Below are 25,307 nucleotides of genomic sequence, written 5' to 3'. Positions count from 1 at the left end.
ACTACCATGAGATCTATAAATGTGGATCTAGTGATCGTTGCAAAGTGCAGGCGCGGTACTGTTCATTTTATTTTAATATTTTCATTTATTTTTTATTAATCATACTTTTAATATTATTGTTATTATTCGTTTGTTTATTCTGGCTGCCATATACAAGATTATGAGAAAAAACGTTAAGTATTGTCGGATACGTTGTGATCCGTCACAAATGCCGATAGTTGATAATTTTTAAAAAGTAAAAAAGCTTTTTGGTGTCTAATCGTCTTAATATGCATAATACGTAATTTTAAGATTAACTTCTAACTGCCTCTCTAGCAGACAGTAGAAGTCTGTATATTGTATATTATACAGGGGCCACGAGCAAAACTATCGCAGGAAAAAGAAAGAGTATTCGAAAGATATATATATATATATATATATATATATATATATTGTTGAACTTTCTTTTTTTTTCTTTTTTCTTTTCTTTTTTTTCTTCCCTTTTCGTTATTTTTTATATTGTCTACGCGCGCGCGCGCGCACACACACACACACACACAAAATGACATTATTATAATCGTGTGTTTTAATTTAAGATTTTGACTATAAAATTAAAAGCAAATTAGTTATCGATCATTTTATTTTGAATAAAAAACGATTTAACTCTCATTGTCATTTAAAAATGTTTCGTAAGAATAAAGAAGAATTTTTAAATAATAGAAGTAGAAAAGTATATATCTTTAAAATTTCCGAAGAAAAATATTTTTCACAATAGTTTCGCTCTCGGTATACTGTTGTCTATCCTAAGCCGTGATTCAACTGTTTACGAATATAAGAATATTAAGTCTAGGTCGAGCGTTATATGCTTATATGGAAACGTCAAACTCGATACTTTCATTACTGTAATGAAGAAAAATACAGATAGTTTTGTCCCCACAAGTACTTGAAAACGCTTTTAATACAACTATTTCTCATTAATTTCGTGTGATTGAATTGTAACTTGAACTTTTTTTTTATTTACACTCGTTAAATATCTTCCATTACATTGCCGAAAAAATTCATTTAGAAATTTTTTTCAATCTCAAAGTACAAAAGTATTATATATAAGAGAGAGAGAGAGAGAGAGAGAGAGAGAGAGAGAGAGAGAGAGGAAAAAGAAAGAAAAAAATGTATGTGTATTTTTTAATACAATGGAATATTATTCATGAAGCTACGAAGCTCAGAATATAGAAATTTAGTAGCTTATGAGAATGTATATAAATATAAATTTTTTGTAGATAAATTAATTTGTTTGGATTTTTAAAGGGAAAATTCCTAGCACAATAATCGGCGAATATATTATGATTAATGATTATTCGGATATATTCATTTAAATTGCTCAACATTGAGAAAAATAAATATTCACGCGTGGTTTTTGTTTCTCTTTATCATTTAAGTTATTTGATTGTGTGGGTGCTCGATTTATACTTAATAAATCTATGTTCACCAATTCATCGTAGAAATTGTACAGTTGTTGAAAACTTCACAAAGGCAAAGAAATATAATAAGATTGCCAAGTCTTGTTCGGCATAGTTAATCCTGCAATCTACTCCAACAAGCGCACTCGTAATTGTCAATGTGTAATTATAATAATGTTGAAATGGTCTTAGACACTCGTGGGCTGGTTACTATGTATTTACTGAGCCAGTATGTGCTTTATACCACTTGTCTTATTCCGATGGTATGGTGTCTGTGTAAGTTGCTCCATCGTAGCGTAGAATGAAAGCATATTCGGGTTCACCAAATGATCATTGAAAAGCACATTCTTTTCGAGCGTCGGACATGTGATTGGGCAAAATCATTAAACTTAAACGCCTATATATTTATAGAATTACACGTCATTTGATTTTTTTTTGTTTTTTTTTTGTTTTTTTTTTTGTTTTTGTTTTGGAATCGCTTACACGGTATATTTCGATCCTGCAATCATAGAGGATTTGAAAAATTATCTCCATATGTGTGCTAACGTACACGTATAATAAGAAAATAATGTGTTTATGGTGTTTATTACCTTTACATATCTGTACAAATATACATACACATAGCTACGTGAAATGTGTTTTGAAGGTAAGGAATTCTTTTATTTAGTAAAACAAGATTTGAATGGTCCGTTAAAAAACAATATAACGACGAGGACTAAAATATATATATAAAAAAAGAAAGAAAAAAAAATAACAGAGACCATTAAAATTTTGTTTCAAATTTATTTCCAATCGCTAGATTTTCATTGCCATCCCTTGAAAAATGAGTCTTTATAACTATATTTATAAATCTCAATCTTATCTAGGCATTAAAGAATTATAAGAGACAAATAGTCATTAATGATGTTAATCGAAAAGTCCTTTAAAGGTTCTTCATTTTAATCATGTATAATTCGTAGGGCGTGTCGATTAAAGCTGGAGTTTGCTTACCGTACGATTGTAAGAACAATTTTAGCTATTATACTTTCACTACGCGACACGAATTCGATATTGTTTATTTTCTATTTTATTTTATATTGGAATTTGTGCATAATTATAATGCATAAATATTATACCGTGTTATAAGGGTAAAAAGAAAAAAATAAGGAAAAAAAGAGAGAGAGAGAGAGAAAAAGAAGAAGAAGAAGAAGAAGAAGAAAAAATGTGGCTAAAAAGACATTGCAATTTTTATGGAACATTGTATTTGTAATTTTATTGTAATCTCTGTAATTATATTTATACGAAAATTTGATACTGCGAATCTAATGCGAATTCAAATTAAATCGAAAATATAAACGATTTTTCTTATTTATTTGCCAAAATATTATTTTATAAAGTGAAAATTGCATCTTCTACTATTATGTGTTATTGAATGAGATTATATCGAAAAATGAAGCAATCCACGACATGAAGAGATAATGAAAATACAAATTGATTTTCAACGTCAAGTAATATACCAAATCGTGTTGAACATTTCGCCTTGTTTCACGAATGAAGGATAAATGAGAAGGATAAATGAAGAAGCATCAACGAAGAAGACAGGGTGCTTATGGGTTTCAGGGACCATCCTGTTACGAATGGTTCGTTTAATCGGAGCAAGATGAAACGTCAATTTACTGAATAATGTCATACAAATTGTAATTTTAATTTCAACCGTATAAAATAGATTACTGTTTTATTACATTGTGCTTTGTTGTTGTTATTATATCATTTTCTAGTTAAATAAATGCTCACGTAAGTAGGCATCGGTGATAGATCTTTGCAACTTCTTCAACGTCAATAATTTTCGAGCTTGCTTTAGCATTTCTTACGTTTCACATTTATATTCACTAAGGCATTCGATAATTTTAATAATTGTATTAAATAATGTGCCGATTGGTGCTGGACTCGACTCTACTCACGATTTCACGATTGTCTGATGAAACCGGATTTCGACAAGATAAAATCTAACGACATACAAGTATAAGAAAAAAAAAAAATGAAAGAAAAAAATATGTTGATATTACTAAATCATTAAATAAGTTAAAACGCTTCATTATGGTATGACAATCGAATAATGATAAAAATTTATAATTGTATATTAATTACTTTTATAGTTAAAAATAATAATACAGAAAATATTCAACTTTCGGGACAACTAAGAAACGATTTAACATTCCTTGATTTCATAAAAAAAATTGAATATTAATGATATTAATTTGTAATATGATTTAGATGATAATAAATTAATATATTACGATATATGTTTTCTCAAAAACGGGGAATGACTCGAATTTTTGGATAAATTATGTTTTTACGTTCTTATCAATTAAATTTGTATTTCAAGTTTTTGATCGAATAACAAAATATTGATACTATTTTATATAATTACGCGAGCGCGTACGTACCTACGCACGTACAAACAAACACACACACACACACACACACAACCCGTAGATATATATATATATATATATATATATATATATATATATATATATATATATATTTAATATTTATTTCTCTATAGTTTTTGATACATCGATATATCTATTTAATATGCATTTCACATAATGACGTATCAACATGTGTATATATTTTTTATGAATTTTTATTCATCGACGTAGTCATTTATGAATCTTAGATAAATTATATAAATTTCTAGAATTTCAGAAATTATTATTTATTGAACCGACTAAGATTGTTTACGATCGATGGCATCGACATAATATAAATTACATTTTATTATTTTATGTACTATTTGTAATTTTAGAATTTATCTAATATAGATGAAATTTTATTTATAATTTTTTAATAATATAAAAGAAATATTTTAATAAAAATTGAAAAAAAGAAAAAATTATTAAAAACAATATTTCTGAAAATCCACTGTCATTTATTACAAATAGAACAGCAATAGAACAAATAGAAATACCAATAGTAATATAATGTCGTTCAACTAATATAAAAATCTCTGAGGAATAGAATAAATCTAAATCTATCAAATTATATCGGTTTTTTTTGTTAATATGAGATATATTATGCTTTAATGTGATTTTTAAATGATATAAAAATCAATTACTCACTGTCGCAGTACAAATTTTCTAACGGAAAATAAATGTAAAAATGTGACGTGATACTGGGATATCAGAAACTATTGAAATATTTTATATTACGGGCACTTTTTGCAAATTAATCTATCTGTACATGAAATATCGATTAGTTTAACGGGCGGGCGGGGGGGGGGGATTTATAAAAATAATTTTTAATAGCACGAAAGAATGATTGATTTTCATTAAATTAAACATGAGATTCAATTTTGAACGAAACAATTACATTCTTATCCCTCGATAGTTTCACATCAATACAATAAAATGAATAATCATTAGTGATTATTAGTATAATGTTATTTTTATCAATAGAATGTAATTTAATAGTATCCTTGCAGATTCAGTTTTGAAAATTTTCTCGAAAAACCATCATTTCCATCTCCTTACCTTCGCAAGATTACTATATGTAAATTGATTCCATTATCTTTTTATTTACTATGGATTAATATTGAAAATAATTGAATTTATTACGTAAGAACGAGCTTTCTAAATATTATTAAGAAAAAGCAAATCGTTTTGTAATTGAAATAATATTTTTTAATTTGTTTATTGGACCTCGTACTGCACCTGTCTTATAAGTATAATAAATTATATCTGTTTTCATGAACTCTTTAAACATCCAAGCAGTACTCGAAATTATTTAAATGAAAAGTACTGTAGTCGACAGTCCCTCTTATTACAAAACTATTGAAAATACTTATTTTCACCTATAGGATATTTGTATTAAATTATGTATGCGCGTGCGTTCGTGTGCATGAGTGCTATAACATAAAAATTTCCATATATATATATATATATATATATATATATATATGAAATAATTGAATTTATACATTATTTTACACAGTTATACTAGACAACGTCGTAACGTAAGTACATTTTAATAATTCATTTTCCCTTGAACAATCGATAAGAACGAACGATACAATGTTAAGATAATATAGTTTTCTCAGAATTGTGTCGAATGTTTTATTTGTTAATTTGTGTAACGTTTGATGTGTAATACCGTTGAGTAATATTTATGCATCAGTTGACTTTACGTTTTAAATCGCTGAATGCTTTAGGGAAAAATCAACACCAAGTCCATTAATTAACATTCGCTAATTTCTGAAATAAAGAAGAAACAAATTATTGTTTATATTGTACACATAGATTATTATTGTCGGAAGAAGTCTAATTCTATATAATAAATAGTCAAATATAAGTTAATGTAATCTAATTTCCAAGTTTTTTCATTATTTTCTATCAACTAGCACCTTTTATGTTGCATTTTTTTTTTCTTTAATGGCTGGTAGTTAATAAAATTTACAATTCTTATAAATTTCTATTAATTATAAGCCATTTCTATATCATATTTTACTATTTTTTATGTGATTTATTGGAATTGTGCAATGAGGTTATAATGAATAGCGTCGTAAATCCATTTTAGCGATATAAATTTTTGAAAAAAAAATTTTACTATTATAATAGTCGTTATACTTTTGGGGTTTTTTTTTTACATTATTGATTATTCGTTAAGCTTTGATTATCTATACGAGCAATTTTTTAAACATATTTTCCGATAAGCACTTAATTCATTTTAATTCACTGCACTGAATTGATACTATAATTCAATAATATAGTTGTGATTACCGCTTATTTAAACACGTTAAAGAAAAGAAAAGAAAAAAAAAATTACAATAGCAACAACATATACACATTTTTTAAGAACGTCATTATGGAGAAATTAATCTTAAGTTTCGTTTAAGTTTTGTAAGTAGAAAAATACTGTATTAAAAAATCGATTAATAAAAACTTTCATGTATTATAATGGTAATAAAGATTACACGAATATAATTATGTTTTGGAATTGAATTTAGGGCGTTATTCGACCAATTGACAATTTGAAATAAATATCATAATTCAGAGTTAGTTGCCTTTCGATTTAACTAAATGTAATTGTGTTAAGTCAGCCTAAATTCACAGACCTATAAAGAAATGTTTTATAATCAGTGAGAAACATTAACTAGTCGCGTCAGTCGTGCATCGAAATAAGTTGAAATTACTGAAACCAAAGGAAAGCGAGCGAGTAGTATCCTAGGCAACGGCTAACATTGGTTCGCTATCTCCCTTTCGCATTTAGCCGAAGACCTCCGCTCAATAACGATCCCATTCTCATAGACAAAATATTTCTTAATCGCAGCCGAATATTTACGTTTGCTGGACCGACGATTTTCCATTACATTTTATCTTAATATTCCTCTTGGTTACTTACAATGCCTATCAAATACACTCTGTGTATTGTATATGATAAGTATATTATTTATCCAATAAATACGAATTTTGACAAATATAAGCCTTTCTTTCCCAAAGTAGCTAATGAGAATTTAAGTTATTAATTAAAATTAACTGATAACAGGTAATTTAAAAGAATTGTAAATACGTAGCAAATCGCTGTAATGGCGCGTTTTATACGGCAATGACTAGAAAATTCAAATGAATGAAAATGTTTACTCTTCTCATTCAACTAATCAACTAATGATTTAAGATTATTATCAATAGTAATTAAATATGTCATGGTTCAAGACTCTCATGGTTCCAACTATATTTATTATCCATAATTTTAATTATTAATGAATTCTATGAATTGATTTCACGAATAATGACTAATTATAGTACATTTTGAATAAGAAAAATTATCTGAACATTAACGACGTTTTATAACTATATGCACTTGAGATACTCTTTGAGAACTAAGTTAGATTTGGTTTGATTTGGTTTTATTTTATAGATAAATTATAAAATACGTTATAGTCAATATTCGTTTGAAAATAATTTTTAATGGGTACATTTAAACATAAACTTTTTAAAATTTTTCTATAGTCTGCTATAAGGAAACTACTTCATTTTTTAATTTTAATCTTAAAATTTTTATAAAAATTATGCCTCAAATTAGTTGAACGATAATCATAATTAAAAAAGGCCGTGTTTCATTTATATTTTCGAGCGTCTTTTTCAAATATTAATATATAAGATTACAAAAAATTTTCAGCTCTCTTACAAATACATAATTATTCCATTAGATTTTATTCTGAATTTAAAGTGATATTAACTCACAACTAAATCAAAAAATATTTTAATTATTATAAATCAGTTGTTATTTATTTGAGATTGTGTGTTCGATTCATTATTAATTACAAAGAGTAAGCGTAACTTTCTTACGTTATTACAAATACTCGTAGAAGCATGCAATTTATGTTTGACACTCGATTAAATAAGTTAAACGAGCATGTGTTGAATGAATTTACAATTTATTACGAGAAAATATCGGAGGCTTTGCATTAAATTTTTGAAAAAATTTCATTCCTATTTTTAAGATAATAGATACCTTACTATGTTTTATTAACAAAAAATCTTATTATACATTGAAATTAATTATAATGCATAGTAAAATGTATTGATGATTAATAAAACAAAAATGAAATCTTCAGTCAAACTCATTCGTTAATCTTCAATTTGAAAACATAAAATAAAAATACTTACATTTCATAAAATTGTCAAGATAAAGTTTTGAATATTTAAAAACATAAAATATCATGAATGCAATTTTTTTTATTATTTATTTATATTATTTACTCATTTTCTTGTTAATAACTTGGAAAGAGTCGAGAAATACATATGAGAGATTTTGATAATTAGAAAGAAAAACGTCACATATATATGGAATTAGTAGAAAAAGAAAAAATTATAGTTGAGAAACAAAGTTATGAAGGACAAATAATAAAGTAAAGATAGCAGATTAGGATCTTGATGACACGACGACAAAATTATTTAAATAAAAATATCACCTAGGTAAGCTCATGTATTTCTGTATTTGTAAATTACTTGCATTCGTAACAATGATAAAAAAAACTTTCAAACAGAAACTTATGAGTGTGTACAAGATTTATGTAATATGCATCTCTCTCTCTCTCTCTCTCTCTCTCTCTCTCTCTCTCTTTTTAATAGACAAGTATAAAATCCGCATTCGCGGTTATTAACATTTTAATTATACAAAGTAAAATATTTATTAATCGCATTAAAATATATATTTATTTGTTAATGTATTATCAGAACTCGTTCGATATATTAAAGAAAAATAGAATTTAATGTTTTGAGTAGAAAAATTAAAAACAGTACAAATATTCCGTAAAATGTCAAGGTGTCTATCGTAAAAACAGTACATTGTGAATTTGATTTTACCGAAGCCTTGAATGTATTCTCGTGCGACTCAGAATAAATTTGAATTTAATATTTAGGATAAATTGGAGAATTAATTTATCGCTTAACCTACTTTACATTTTCTGTAAAGATGTTTTACATCACACTTATTCATTATATAGATTTGAGGTTTGCTAATGTGAAATTTTAATGTTAGTTGTAGTTACTATAAAAAAATTTATTAAAGTTCAAATTTGCTATTCTTAACAATTTAATGTCAAAATTATTTATTCGTAAAATGTATTTACAAAATCAAAAATTTATTTTTTTTTTAATAATTGAACATCCTGATATTCAATTATTTCTGTTACTTCCAATTTTTGTTGGACCTGTTGTTTGATGAACCTGTTATTTCCAATTTTTTTATTTAAACGTAATCAATTAAAACTACATTAACAATGTAAGCATAAGAGACGAGTCTAATAAAAATTATCCTATTTCGTCGATGAAATCAGTTTTTATTTTAATTACTATATTTTAATAAACGCATATACACGATAGTATAATTCACAATAATAATATTTATTATGTAAATACATACGTATACGTGAGTATCAAATAGTTTAAACATTCATTTTATATATATTGAATTCATTTAAAATTCTCTTAGTGTAGCAAAGCTAAAAATGCTATTTATTCAGTTAAATTTGCTCATTACTAGAGCATATAATTTTTCTATTCTATGTCATATTCTTGGTATGATCGACGGTTTCACAAAGTCTTATATTTCTTAATTATAAGTATGTAGAATATAGTTTATTTGCCGGTAAACGTTGTATTTAAGAAGAATTTTGCCTGATATAATATTTTGTAACAAGTAAATTAACTTAATAAATTATTTGTTAATACCGCAAAGTGTGTTTTAACGATTATTATTGAGTACTACGTACAATTATAATTGAGCTAAGTTAATGTTTTCATTCACGTTTTCATTCGAGATTTGAAAATTATAATTTAATACAACGAATATTAGGTGATGAATGTCTGATTGTTTTTAGTGAATTAAAAATAATAGAAAACTACTCAACCATGTCAATTCTTAGTCTTTATTGAATTGCTGTAATTGTTTATACAGAAACACGTGACCACCGCGGGCACGAGCACACGCACGAGCACACGCACGAGCACACGAACGCGCACACGCACGCACGCACACACAGAGAGACGAACAAGTAGTTTAATGAGATATTACGCGAATAAAAGTTGTATGTATAAAATTGCGAGGAAAATTCACTGATATATAAAATTTTTATGAAAATAAATAAAATTCTATAACTATTATATTTCTTATTTAACCTATGAATGAAATAATTGATGTAATAATTCTATAATGATTTTATTTTTGGAAATTTAAATATAATCATAAAACAATATATGTCGAACAAAAACTATCGATCGTGTTAACCACGTGTAGGGTAAAAACACAAATACAAAAATTGTTATATATGTAGGTGAAAAGTCTGGCCTTTTTTCAATTTGTACATCCAAAACATTGATTATTACGATTGATTCTTTTTTTTTTTTACTTGTAGTATAGAGATGAAAATTTGTTTAGAACGCAATATTTCTGCAAATGAGTATTATTTTCAGTATCATTGATAATGTTATCAAGATAATATATATATCTGAGGGATATTGTCATTAGCTGAACTTTAATTAAATATTTCAAATTTTCTTATTATTAATTATAACGTTACAAATTTCAATTAAAAATATTTAGTTAACTGTCTGTATCAAATATTTGGCAAATACTCTATTGTTATAATCGGTTCATAAATTCCAAATTATAAAAAAATGAAGAATCGTTTCCATTGTATTATACTGTATCACGTATCACACTGTTAATATTTAAAAAATAAAAAACTTCGAATTCGTTGATTTGCTTTGATACTCCGTTCTTCTAGCAAAAAAAAGCCTATGCGACTGTGTGTATTTAATATACATGCGAATGTTAGTAACATATTAAGAAAAAATCATAATCTGCATGACGATGGTCGAACCCAACCGTCGGACGTTTAGCGTCTTATATACGTTCATTTTCCATTACGGCTAATTTAATCTTGTGACAGTGGGATCAAACATTTTATAAAGTGAGATGTATATTGCTGATTTTAGTTTGCTTAACTAATATCATAAACACTTAGTGTTAAAGGTAATTCACATCTCGTTCGGAGTAAAAATAATTAATTGTCTTGTGCTTTTTTAATAATGCACGTTAGCGCACAATAATATTACTAACATAACAGGTGTTTTTTTTTTTTTTTTTTTTTTTTTTAAACTTCATCAATACTTTATAAGTAGTTTGTAAATTTTGCAATATAAGCCGATCGAATATAATATTTTTTTAGAAATTATATATAAACAAAAAATTATGACAAAGTGTAAGGATAAAGGAAAATGCAAATTAAAGTAGAAAATTAGCATGACAAAGTATAATAATGCAATAACAATATAAACTTGATTAACACTGAAATTTAGATTGCAATTTTGAACGAAATGCACATATAATAAATATGCCTCGTATTGCAATCGATAATAGTAATTATTATTATTATTATTATTATTATTATTATTATAAAAGCCGAGAGAATTAAAATTCCATTAATTATTATTTAACGCGTGTTTATGTGTTTCATACGTATTTCTTTATACGTTAAAACATCTTACAAATGGCATTGCTCGTTCTTAATGGTTGGATATTAAATTGTCATTACAATAAAACAATCAATTGCAATTAATAGCTCAAATTAAAGGAAATGTGGGCTACATGCAGGAACACCGATTATCAGAGCCAAATGATCGAGCGTACAAAGTCTTTACAAAAGCTTACATAACAGTTGGTTTCACATATCAGTCAAATGACAGGCATTTTGGTAATTTTCTATATTTAAAATATAATTAAAAATATAATTAAAAATATAAAAGAAAAAAAAAACATCGTTTTCTTCTTCTTTTATCTTCATTCGACGTATTACCGTATCGTACCGCAGCCTCTTAATAAATATTCTATTAATTCATCCATTACGGGCAGTTTTTCATTTCCTCACAGGCTAGAGAATTTGAATCGAATGTAAAGATTAACTGTACAAACGAGCTCCTTACCACCACTCATCCCAATCTATCTCCCAGTAATAAAAAACGAGCCTTATTAAAGTTCAGGAATGTTTATGTTTAAATAGCGTAGCAGCAGCAGCAGCAGGAGCAGGAGCTATCGATCAAAGCATAAAAGACGTCGATTTTTTGTCCAACTTTCGTCCAAACGAAACACGGCCCACGTTCAATAATCATAATAGACAATGTAAAGTTGTGATCGTTGGGGGAGGAGGCCCTTCTTCACCTCTAAGCCAATATGTACGAGGAAGAGCGACCATTATCAAATTTATGGTGAAAACAATCTCGGGCGTCAAGTGTTGGTAAACTGGTTGGTTGGGCTTGGAGGTCGCTTGAAGGTGTTTCCCCGCGGGGCACGAGAGAATAGAAGACGCGATTGGTGGCTAACGATCTCCAAATCTCGGCTCGCTCGATACTCGTCCGTCACCAGGCTCGGGCACCCCTGCCCCTCCGGCGCACCGCCGGGCGCGTCACGCATCCCACGGGAGTAGTCAATGGGGACCGGCCGTGGGACCGGTGGAGCTCGAGTCCGTTCGCCGCCGCGTGCCGACGACGGCCAGGCGCTAGGGAGCCGCGAGGGAGCCGCGAGGGAGCCGCGAGGGAGCGCTCGAGGTGGGGTGGGGGGTGGCCCGGGGAACAGGTGCTGGAGCGGTGGCGTCGCGCCCGTCGTCCGGGGGCCGGCGATGGCGGCGACTCGCGGCATCCGCGGCAGTCGTCGTACAGACGGCGCGCGTTGCGGTGCGTGGCATTGGTTATCCACGTATCTCGAGGTACGCGCGCGTCGGCATCTTCGTTCTCCCCAGAAGTTTGATCGAAAGCCCGGGACGTTGAGGCGGGTGGCTCTGGCCCGCGTAGAGCCGCCGACATGAAACGAGTGCGCGAGCAACGTGTGCGAGAGCGAGAGCGAGAGCCTTGACCAGGACGCCGCTCCGGGAGTGCGCCTTAGTCTCCCAGCTCTCGTGTGATCGACGTCCCCGTCGCCGTCGCCGTCGTTGCCCTTGCTACGATCACTACACTACGGCCAAGTTCCCATTGCTCGTCCGCGCCTACGTAGCGCGGTCCTCCCTCCGCACGAGCAGGGACGCCGGATAATCGCAGCTGGATATTATGCTAATCATCGGAAGGCGCTCAGAATGCGGGAGGAAGAGCTCGAGGTATCACTCAAGGTGGGTCACGTCGTAATCCATCTTTCTCCTCTGCTCTGCTCAATTTTGATTTTCGGACGTTCGTTATCTGCAGCTGCCGTCCCCTCGGCACCCGCTGCCGATCTTTCTTCCGCAACAGGCGGCGGTGGGTTAGTTCTGAGTGTCGAGTCTCGCCCGAGTCACTCTGTGAATTGAAAAGTAGCTCACCCCGAGTCAATAAATACACTTTTATTATTTTGTCGACACTCATTATCCGCAGTGAGACTCGAGGATCGAATAATCTCTCATCCGATTCCATTCCACTTGTCTGCTGCAGCTATAGTTATTCAAACGCGTCTTCGCCACTTTATTGCTCTCTCTCTCTCTCTCTCTTCTCTCTCTTCTCTCTCTTCTCTCTCGTCTCTCTCTCTCTCTCTCTCTCTATCGTCTCTCTCTATCGTCTCTCTCTCTCTCTCTCTCTCTCTCATGTCTTTTTCTCTCGTGTGCCATTTCGATGCATTTTCATCAATTGTTCTATATATATATATATATATATATATATATATATCACATTTTACGATTTATCTGCTTTATTTTGCGCCATTTTCCTCCTTTGCCAACCAGTAGCCGTAAAACTCGAATGAATTTGAACGTTATGTTAACGTTGGCGGCGATTATCATTTTTTTTCTCTGAAATTATTGTCAGAATAAAAGAAAATACAAAGGAGAAAAACGTATTCCCTTGTATGTGTCTCCGGGCATATTAGTATCGCTTGCGTTGCCATGAAAGCAACAAGATAATACAATATTGACTGACCATTACTTATCTTCTTCTTCTTCGTTTCTTTATACACACGCGATCCCGAAAGTTTATTAATCTCTATATTAAACTAAATAATAAAAATGTTAATAAGTTTACTTTCAACGCGGTTGTTCATTATGCTACTTCGCGCGCCGTTAAAAAGTTATAAAACGTTTTGAGATTCACATTCGCAAGGCGTCGTCGTTATTTTCTATTTACATATTTGCGTCTTGAACTTATCATTTTCCTGCTTTCTCTCTTCTCGCGGGCAGTATAAACAAGAGCACAAGCGGCCGTCTTTCGAACAAATTTCATTGAAAAAACACATTGCCGCATAAAAGTCCCCGTGCGCGTCCATATATTAACTTGTACTAATTAATATTATCAATCCACATGCTTTTTCCTTTATAGGCAAACAAAATAATCAAACACCCGTCATCGACCAATTTCCTAATGAAAGCACGATTACTCCTGATTTTCGGACACTTGCGAAACCACCTACGCCATTATCAACGGCAACGACGTTTGACCATTGAACCCTATCGGTGGGGTAGTTTTTTCGCCTAAATGTCGCAGGCTTCGCGGATTTACGACTGCAATCTCGTTGGGCAGCTCGTTCACCGCAGCCGACGGCCACTCGGAGTTCCTGATTTTACAGTTGGATAGTGGAGAGGGTCGAGAGTCGCCGCCCTTCCTTCCAACTTTGAACTCGGGGGCCCGAACGCAAATGGTGGATCGTGGATGGGGGTGCGAGCGAGCGAGCGTACATCGCTTGGGAATAAAAAAGGGTCGTTGGCAAGCACTGCAGCGGAACAGCAGCATATTGGGAAAGGGCAAAGCGTCGTTAGCTTCCTCCCGGCGACGGAAGCATACGGCAAGGTCGTTGAAATCGCCAGTCGCGAGCCAAGTAAGCGACTCGGCCCGTCGGCGCGGTTTTTTTTAGCGATGGTTGGCGGTCGTGATGAGACGGTGGGATACGGAGAGGGGGGGGGTGGTGTTGGTTAGTGAGGGAGATAAGTGACGAGGAGAAGAAGACAAGAGAGGATCACGACGAGCTTGTCGCGGAACGGCCACGAGGCCAAGATCCCAAGATCGAGGCCCTTCCAACGTCTCCTCGTCGCGATGTGAGTCAAGTGCAAAAACTCGCCCCCCCCCCCCCCCCCCCCCGCCCGTTATTTCCCACTCCACGCAACCAATCCTTCTCCACCCCCGTTCAGCCACGACTCATTCTCTCTCTCTATCTATCTATCTATCTATCTATCTTTCTATCTATCTACCTATCCATCTATCTATCTCACTATCTATCTACCTGACTATCTCTATCTCTCTTGTATCCGGATTTTTGGCTCAACATCACGTGGCGCTCGATGGCTGTTTCCTCGAGGCTTCTCTCTCTCTCTCTCTCTCTCTCTCTCTTCCTTTTTCTAAGGGGGCCGAAATTTTGCCAAGAGTTCGCTGACTCTTTTGCCTTTTCAGGGGCACTTTTCAGTTTCTCGACACCTTGGCAAACGTCTTGTTTTTCCTATATGTAAGACCAAGGCATTCTCAGGAATAAGTAAAAATTTGACTTTTTTACTTTGAGCGATTCTTGTGAGAAAGGAAAGTGTGGCCTGGGCAAACGTTATTTATTCGCATACATTAAGATTTATAAATTCAGGAACCGTCGAGTCTTTTAGTCATTACAATACAATTTGTGTTTTCATAATATAATTAAAAATTAACTCAATTCGTTGGCTAATACAATTTTCTCGAATTTTCTCATAGATCTATTATTATTTTTTTATTGTCCTTAGCATTGTCTTATTTATACTTTTAATGAACAATATGTTAAAGTGCTAATAACGGAATAATGTTTTCAATTCAATACTAATTATATTTGAGTTTCATTAATTTTTGTAACGAGCGGAATGTTTATGTATTTGTACTAATTAATGTGTAGAAAAATTTTATGTTAAAGAGCAATTAAGAAGATATGCGATTGGAATTGAAATTTTTTGAACGTACAAAAAGCTAATTCCAAAGGCATATAAAATTGACGTTCGATAATAAAAAAATAAAAAAAAAAAAAAAATAAATAAAAATAAAAAAACCAAAAAATGAAATAAGCATGAGCAATTAACTTTTACAATGAATTTTCATTATAACTATATTTTAGATAAGATGAGCAATCGTCGTATTTTTTCAAATTAATACATTTTCTATTTCTTTTTTAAGAGAGACGTAATTTTCTATTAAAAGTAACCGAAAGAACTTATTAACAAATAACAATGAATGATATAAACATTGTTTTTTTTTGTTTTTTTTTGTTTTTTTTTTTCATTTGCTTTTTCTTTCTTTCTCTTTCGTGATAATTTCTTATTATAGCCGTGTATTTTTAAGGCAGAGATATCATTTATATAAAAGCGCGGATATATTCAAGATATTGTAAGCCTTATACGAATGTCCATTTACAATTAAAAATTTTACGTTCGCGAAAAGTAATCACTTGTCAGTGTGTGTCCAAACGCAAAGCTCTTATAGATTTTTATAACTCTCCTTTTTCCAGTCAACTCCTCCTTTATCCGTACTTAAAAAATATATTACTTATTTTTTGTTTGTTTGTTTATTTTTTTGTTTTTTTTTTTTTTTTAATTAAAGAGGAATTTAAACGCTCAACGGGGAAAAAAAAAAATTAAAAAAAAAAAATTCCTAGATTAATACGACTGTTAAAAAATAACGTCGTCGTCGTCATCGTCCTTATAATAATTATTATCATCATAATTATGATTATCGTTATTAGAAGGCAAAGGACATTACACGAAGTAGATATATTCCTTATTCGCCATTACAATTATAGAGTTGTAATTTACGAGTTTACGTCATACTTGGCAAGCCTTGAAATCCAAGTACGTAATCGTAAGAATGGAAAATTTTCGTTACATTGGCGGTGGCTCATCACAAATGCCGGGAATGATGGGGGTTAGGAGGTGATGATCACGAGGATATGTCACACTGATAAAAGAACGTGCGAAGCATTAGTTTTGTCGAGGTTAAATAATCAGCGTCAACAGTAAGGTGTCGAAGGGAGAGAGGTAGAGAGGAGCATTGCTAGACCGTAATCGCATAGTTGGCGTGTCAGCCAATGCATCGCACTTAACGGGATGGATGTGGGGAAGACGCTCGAGGAGTCCGGCTTTTCATATTCCGCCTGCCGTTCGTCTTCTATTCCTCGCGCGGCGTCGTGCGCATCCAAAGGTATGTTCGCGTTAATTTCGCTCGGATGCCGCTTTTACACGGCACCGCGCATACACGCGCGTACGTATGCACATGCGCGCCCGCGTACGCTTACGCTCTCACGCATACGTATAGCCGGCTATGTACATACGACGAACCGCGCGCGAATCTCCGCTAGAGCTCGAGTCGCCGCCGTAGTCGCGGATCGCTTCTTCTCCGATCTTTTATCCTTCCACCACCACCTCCTCTTTTCTCTCTCTCTCTCTCTCTCTCTCTCTCTCTCTCTCTCTGTCTCTCGCCCTCCATATCCCTACGCCAGCCTTCCTTCTTTGCCGTCAATTCCTCTCCTTCTGCCTCATATTCAACGATGCTACGCAACTTTGCCTGCGGTTTCTCGTTTTTCGTTCCGTTCCTTTAGCTTTTATTTCAGCTCGTATCTTAACTATTTTTTTAGGAAGCGTCATTTGCTGACGCTTACAGCCCTACCATCGTTTACCATTCGCGCCAGTGCACTTTTTATTATCGGCAATAACTCGATGATTTTTTGTTTAGTTTTTTGTTTTTCTTTTGTTTTTGTTTCTGTTGTCTTTTTTGTTTTGTTTTTGTTTTTGTTTTTTTTTTTGTTTGTTTTTGTTTGTTTTTTTGTTTTTAATAATCGTCAATGATGGAGGATAAAAGTTTACAGAACAAAAAGAAAATAAAACACACAAACCACAAAGAGAATAAATACCACATAGCTACACGAACGAAATTATATCGGAAGAAGTTCAACCACTAAACGCTTCATGCGTATATCTCCATCTATACATCCAAAGTGCCCACCGACTCTATTTTTTTCATCGCTCTTTCGCAATTATCCGAAATTTCCTACTTTCCTAGTTTAGTTAGCTTCATTTCACATTTCTTTAGAATAATGTATGCCACTTTGGGATAGATAATTACTACGGAGCGAGCTAAGAACAGAGAGTGGACAATGAGAGTGTGTCAGGACGGGGGGGGGCGGAGAAGAATACGCGAAATAATGTCAGCGAGGGAGAGGGTGAAAGAGCCTGGAGATTTAACGGATAATACGCAGAAGCATAATTTTCAACAAAGCCTTCAAGCGATCGTATACAACTCGTAATTTTCTTCTTCTTCTTCTTCTTCTTCTTATATTTTTGTAACGTCGTTATGTACAATGTAAAAGCTCATTCTTATCTAATGTGAGTTAAGCCTTAGTAAAGTGTGTATGCGTATCTAATAGTTTTTCAAATTGCTAATTAAAAGTTTGTGCAAAGTTTGCTTTCGATAATGTTCTTGTCGAATCAATTGTTCAGATAATAATTTTTTTACTTAATAATTGAATGTTACAAAGCTAATTTAACATTAGACCGCTTAGCATTTAACAAATGATCTATATTTAGTTATTTAGTGAAATTAGAATTCGACATATTCGATTCTAATCGATAAAATCGACAAATATTTCGAAATATTTTTCAATACTATAAATAAAGTTTAAATCATAATTATTTTACTTCATTTCATTCTCACGTTCAATCTTACTTAACACGTCAAGTATATTAGACAATATATTGAAGTGAAACTGCACATATAAAATTATTATATAATTAAAATACGTTATTTATCAAATTATACTTTGAAAATGTGCAATACTACTTACAATATAAACAGCTTACGAATAATTAACGATAAATATAAACAATAAATATAAACAATACATCAATATAGCTTTTGAAAAAATAAATCATCGCATTTTATGTTAAATTTCACGTTACTTTACTAATATTTTTCTAACATTAATCAGTCCATAGACTATTTCGGTATACCAATTTTAATATAATTATTAAAATTTTTATCAGGATTAGATATTAATTAGCATTAGATAAAAAGAAAAAACTTGTGTAGAAAATTCTCATTAAATCTTATTAATTAAACCGTGCTCTTGCATATGTTTATTTTCACTTCATTCTTCATACGATATGTTAATTTTTTTAATAATAATCTAAACTTAATGTTGTACCGCGTTATCCTTGTGCATTAATAAATTATTTCATTATAAATCCATATCAAATACAATCAGGCCAATTTAACGTCGACTAAGCTTAAAGATTCATCGTAGGTATGAGAAAATTTGCTGGCCTATCGTAGCTTTTATATGACATTTTTAACTACGAGTATCGTCCCATCAGACTGGTTTATTTAAAAGAAAAAAGATTAATAGCTTTATAAAAGTTAATGAAGATCTAATGGAAAAGATGAGAAAAGAAAGAAGAAAGAAAGAAAGAAAAAGAAAAAAAGAAGAAGTTGGTTGAGTAAGACGTGATGGATCATTGGTATTGGAAAATCTGTCGAGACTATATATAAAGCATCTAGAGAATATTTTGATTTCTCTGTCTTCATTTACTCCTCTTTTCCTCTTTGAAGCAGTTGTTGGCGGCACCGTGTAATACTTCGTCTGCAATTATTCACACGCATTACAGTGCGTCGCATAAATAAGACGAGAAGGAGCTGCTCGTTTTCGACATCTAGGACGGGATTGGGCTATAATGATTACTCTGTCATGATCATGGAAAAGTACCTTTATAATGGAATGTTGAGCACCGGGAAAAGCTTGGTCGTGTAATTAGCGTAGAATTGTGGTGTGAGTGAACTACCCATCCTCTCAGCCTGAAAAAACTTGTGTTTTTTTTTATTATTATTGTAAATTGTCTGTGAGTAATGGGAATGAAAATCCATTGGTTCTCTCATTTAGGAAGTTGCACTTGGTACAATTAGTGCTCTTTGCCATGGGGAAGGAGGACTTTCTAAATAAGGCGCGTGCAATGGGAATAATTTGTCGAAAGTCGAATTTGCGTGTCACACATGCAGCATATCTATCTGACTTTCACGCGGCCTATTCGTTAAACGATATTTTCGAGCTATTTGAATGCAATGTCAGAAGATTCAGTTTTCTACAGTTTAATATGATAAATAGATTCGATATCGGCCAATGAATGATAATAACGGGCGATGGGGGCAAAAAAAAAAAAAAAAAAAACAAAAAAAAAACAAAAAAGTTAATATCGGATTATAATCATGAAATTCAAATATTTTTATCTTTTAATGTTCATTCCACATAGACGGAATATTTTTTGTAAAAAGTCAAATTTGCACAATAGTCAAAAATATTCATGGATAATAATTATCAAATTACGTAAACTATTCGATTTTTCTTTCTGCAAAACTGTAATTTTTATAACGATTGTTGTGATATAATTTCTCACAAATAAAGCACTTATGATGTTGAATGCAATGAGTAATAAAGACAAAAAACATTGAAATTCATGAAAAAATTGAAATTGAAATAAATGAATGTAAAAATATTTTACGATTTTAAGAATTTTTTCATCTTTTACTATATATAATTTATTTATGTTTAATTACTAATGTTTGTTCTTTTCGGAAATTCTTTCGGACTATTTTTTTTTTGTTTTTTTTCTTTTTCTTTTTTCTTTTTTTTTTTATAATAAAAAGTACATCAATAAAAATTTTTCTATTCCTTTTACATTCAATTAAAATAATTATACCAACAGTTTGAGATTTTAATGGTCTTTTTATGTTCGTTTAATAAACCATTCATTACCGCATGCAAATAAAACAGATATTCTAACGTGAAGCAAGAGTTTTTGTTTGCATTACCAGTACTAAAAACTGTACGAAAATTACGTCCGTAAACATTAACGAAGTATTATTTTCTTAAATTTTTAATGCACATCTTAAATTAATATGCATATTAATAAATCATTTAATAAATAAAAAGAATATAATTTGTAAGTACTTTCTTTTACTATTATTATTAATAATTATTAATTTTATTGCCAGTTACTAAAATAACGATACAAAACGATCTAACTAAAATAGATTCTCTAAATATAAATAATAAATGAATAATGAGTGTATCATTCGTTATTAATTTACTATAAATACAATTTACTACAAAAATTTGCTTCTGAAAAATAATATATTTACAATTTTAAATGATTCAAATCATTAAACGTGACGTAATTTTGAAAGTATGTATTAAAAGTTATGTACAAATATATTAAATATTTCAAATATCAAACATGAGTAGTCGTAACAAAATTTTTAATCATATAATATAATTTTCAGCTATTCCTTTGATAAAATAAAATAATGTACAATACTTAAACATTTTTTCAATTTATAAACAATACAAAAATAAAAATTAATTATTAACTCAAGCTTGCCTCTTTCTTACAGAAAAGTCAATCATATATATGCATAAATAATAAAAATGATTAATATTATTAATATATTAATGATGTGCAATAAAAAATTTAAGTATTGTTTTAATATAAATCATTTATGATTATTGCAAAAATTTACTTTGATATTTTTGATTAAATTTTGTATTTGCTCTTACAAACACTATTTCTTTTAATATATTAAAAAAATGTAACAAACTACATATTTTATCAGACTTCATTATATATAAATATATGAAATTTTTAAAAAACAATCGTGGTAAATAAGAAAAAGGTTTGTATATAATAGTTTATAATGCAGTGTTTGTTATCATCATTTTTCATTATTATTCTTCTATCATTGAGAATTCTACATTTCAAAGCTATAAACAATAGTTCACAGATTATAAGCGTTTCGCAAATTAAGCATTATATTAATATAATTAAGTAGTAGTAATTTACTTAATTTATTATAATCCCAAAAATGAATTAATAATAATATTATTTTTTTTTTTTTATAATTGACGCGTATGTTTGATTTTTATTTATTTTGTTTTATTGTATATAATTTTAAGCATTATTAATTACGTTATTGGAATAAAATTATAATAATTAAATATCGAACATAGCTTTTATACAATTATATATACACACGATAAAGTATTAATCTTTTTAGCAAGTATAATTATCTAACAAATGCAAATATTTATTATGCTTTCTTTAAAATTGCAGTAATTTACAGTAATTGAATAAAAGATTTAAGGCGATATTATATTTCATTATAGATTTTAGTTTGGTTTTACATAAGCGGATATTATATATAATACAAGTCAAGTAAATCTAATTAAAACCAGATGAAACAATTCTGAATAATGTCAAGAGGTAATAATTAAAATAAATAAATATAAATTTTCATAATAATTTTCGTATCAAAGAACAATAATAATATATGCAATTTTTAATTTTTATTAATATGTATGTACATATGTGAATACACATAGTATTTGTACATGTGTCAATGTAAAATAAATAATTTTTACATTCATTATTTTAGATATTATGTATGATGTTATCGATTTTTCTAAAAGAAAAACATTGCGCGATGGTTCGTTGAATTATTCTTATGTAAAGTATAATGTTTAAAAAAAAAAAAAAAAAAAAAAAAAAAAAAAAAAACTCGTGTTTGTGTGTAAATGAAGGATTATCGTATCATGTTCTATTGTTCTTACGCGCGCGAGTAACATTCTGTTGTTTATGGTTTACAATAAAAAAAAAAAACGTATTTAAATAAATGAAAAAAATGACACGAACCAAAAATTTATAAATCCTTATTACCTTTGAGAAAGTATATTTTTAATAATTAACTTAAAATTTAAACACATTTATTTAATTAGCTTGATACACTTTAGATCCACTTTCCAACATTTTTATGGTCCACCTGACGTATTCTAGCATCCAAAGTAAATTAACATTTAGAACAAAAATTACTTGTTACTTGAAAATTTTAAATTAAATATGGAGGCATAGTAGAATATAAATATTTGATGAAATTAATTTCATTATATAACTGACATTTTTTTCATGCGTTCATCGCGAAATTTTTCCCTAAAAGGTCGTTATTTTTTTAATTTTATTTTCTAAAAAGTCGCAAGCATCGTCATTCTTTTACGCTTAAATTTAATTATATTACGGTAATTGCTTTGCATTTAATAATACGGAGTTTAATTTTCGTATTTTATTTAATTTATCGAAATTTCCGCATTTTATATGCTAAATATCTTTAAGTTGAATCCTACGAATTAACAGTCATATTGTGACTAAGAATGATTGAATTAAATGTTAATCTCGAAGGGAATTTGGTACAATCGTTTTCTTTAATTAAATTTTAGTCCATAGGGAATTAGTACATATCATCGGAATTTCTATAAATACGCAGAGATATTAGGCGTAATGTTTGTTTTCCATATTTCATTCGTGCTCAAGATTACGTATATAATTTTGTACAACGGACGGATTTTAAGGAATAGATAGGTGCAAGGGGAAGGCGACAAGCGCTTCTTTAGGTTCAGTGCAACATCCTTGAGCACAGTTGACACACTTAGCACGGAACGTGTCTATACAATGATCAGGTGGTGTACGAGTGGTGAGGACCGTTATCCGTCGAATTCTAGGGACTCGTTTCCAGTGTCTTCGATCGCTCTAACATTTCAAATATTTCTATTCAAGAGATAATGGCCATGTATATCTATTGGAGATAGTCGTAGAGAAAAATCGATGAGAAATCAATAAGCGAGAATGTTCGAGTATTTAGGTAAGTAGGATCGAAGATTCTCTTGGCGTCATAATCAGGCACATTCAATCCTAAACCTTAAGTTATGGCTTTAGAATGTTGAAAACAGCAAAATAATACAAAAAAAAAATGAAATGTTAATTTTATTTAGTAATGAACATACATTTTTCTTTCTGATAAACAATATATAGTCGTATTAAATAGATGAACGAAGGAAATTGGTTCATTTAAATATAATAAAGTAAATTTCATGTAATAATCGAATTTATCCGATAGGTGTATATTTATGTCACGTGATATAATTCAGATTCAGCTACTAAAATTACATATCTAAAACATTTCAGTATAAAATATCATTATTTAATTGCTATTTGATAATATCTTATTTCTTTAGATTTCAAACTAATATTAATTAATTATTCAAGACTATTTAAGGATATATGTATCTAGTTATACAACTATTCTCATATTATATCTGATGAAATAGAATTTCAGCAATTGAGACTTACTTTTTAAATAGAAATATATTTGACAAATGTAAATATAACTATTTATATTGAAAAACGTAATAATTGAAGGGCAATACGATTATACATTATTACACTATGCAATTATTAGAAAATTATATTATGGAAAGTCACCGGCCTGTGTACATACTATTAGATTACTTTAATATGTTTCCCTAATAATTATGTTTCTTTTATATTCTCAAATCGTAAATTAGTCGATATAATCTCTCTCATATCGAAGAGGGATTTGTATGATTTTATAAATTTTGAAATTACATAGTGTAACTGAATAAGATACATTAACATTTATATATAATTAATATTAATTATAATATTTATAAATTATAATGTTATTCTATCTATCTATCTATGCAATAAAATTATTATCCGATTGATACTATATTGCGTAGTATATTAATTTCTCTTGGAAACCTTGTGATTATTTAGACCAATATTTTCCATTTTAAATTCAAGACATTTTAACTGACTATTCAATTCAGTTATTAAATATATATTGTATCTACAAATATGTTAATTAAGTTGTTTTAATTTAGAAATTAATAGTGATAAATATAATATTTAATGTATTTAATAGATACCATTCAGCAAAAACAATCTGAATAACTATTAAAAAGATATGATTTTCTTTTAATACGATTATATTAAATATTATAAGAAACCATAAATACGCAGTAGAAATAGATAGATTGGTTGACTTTTAATGAATATATACAACCGAATGGTTTGTATTCGAGCTAACCAATATATATATATATATATATATATATATATATATATATATATATACAAATTCTTACTCATATTTATATATTTTATATCTTATCGAGATTGAATTTAAATAAAGTAAAATTTTCCAAATGAAAAAAATAAATGATCTTTGGTTAAAATTTTATTGGAATAAAAAAACAATGGATTGCATTTTATTTAAATGTATTAAATAGATGAATAAATTAGCGAATAGATCATTATTTTTACAAAGCCAATAAAAATACAATTTTGTTTGAATGCATGTGATTATTGATTCAAATCCGAATGAAATTTTTATTGACAAAAATTTTATTTTTAAATGTATAAATTTATAAATATTTTTATCTCCTTTTCTTCTCAATACAATGAAAGAATTTTTTAATGTATAAAAATTAGTGATAAATTTTCTGAATTACTAAAATATTTTAATAAAAATGTGTATT

At 30.0% G+C, this 25,307-nt stretch overlaps 1 protein-coding gene across 1 annotated transcript in view; it reads left to right on the top strand.

The window, feature by feature from the left end:
* Positions 1 to 12,554: 12,554 nt before the first annotated feature.
* Rab23 (RAS oncogene family member Rab23) overlaps positions 12,555 to 25,307 on the top strand; it is a 53,154-nt gene continuing 40,401 nt past the window's right edge. The window contains exon 1 of the mRNA XM_011504774.1: positions 12,555 to 13,080. Coding sequence (XP_011503076.1) covers positions 13,048 to 13,080 — 33 coding nt within the window. The 5' untranslated portion in view covers positions 12,555 to 13,047. The remainder of the gene's footprint in view (positions 13,081 to 25,307) is intronic.

Source organism: Ceratosolen solmsi, unplaced genomic scaffold (assembly GCF_000503995.2).
Source record: "Ceratosolen solmsi marchali unplaced genomic scaffold, CerSol_1.0 scaffold70, whole genome shotgun sequence".
Taxonomy (NCBI): Eukaryota; Metazoa; Arthropoda; class Insecta; order Hymenoptera; family Agaonidae; genus Ceratosolen; species Ceratosolen solmsi.
Note: the sequence above shows the minus strand (reverse complement) of the source record. Positions and strands in the feature narration are given on the sequence as shown.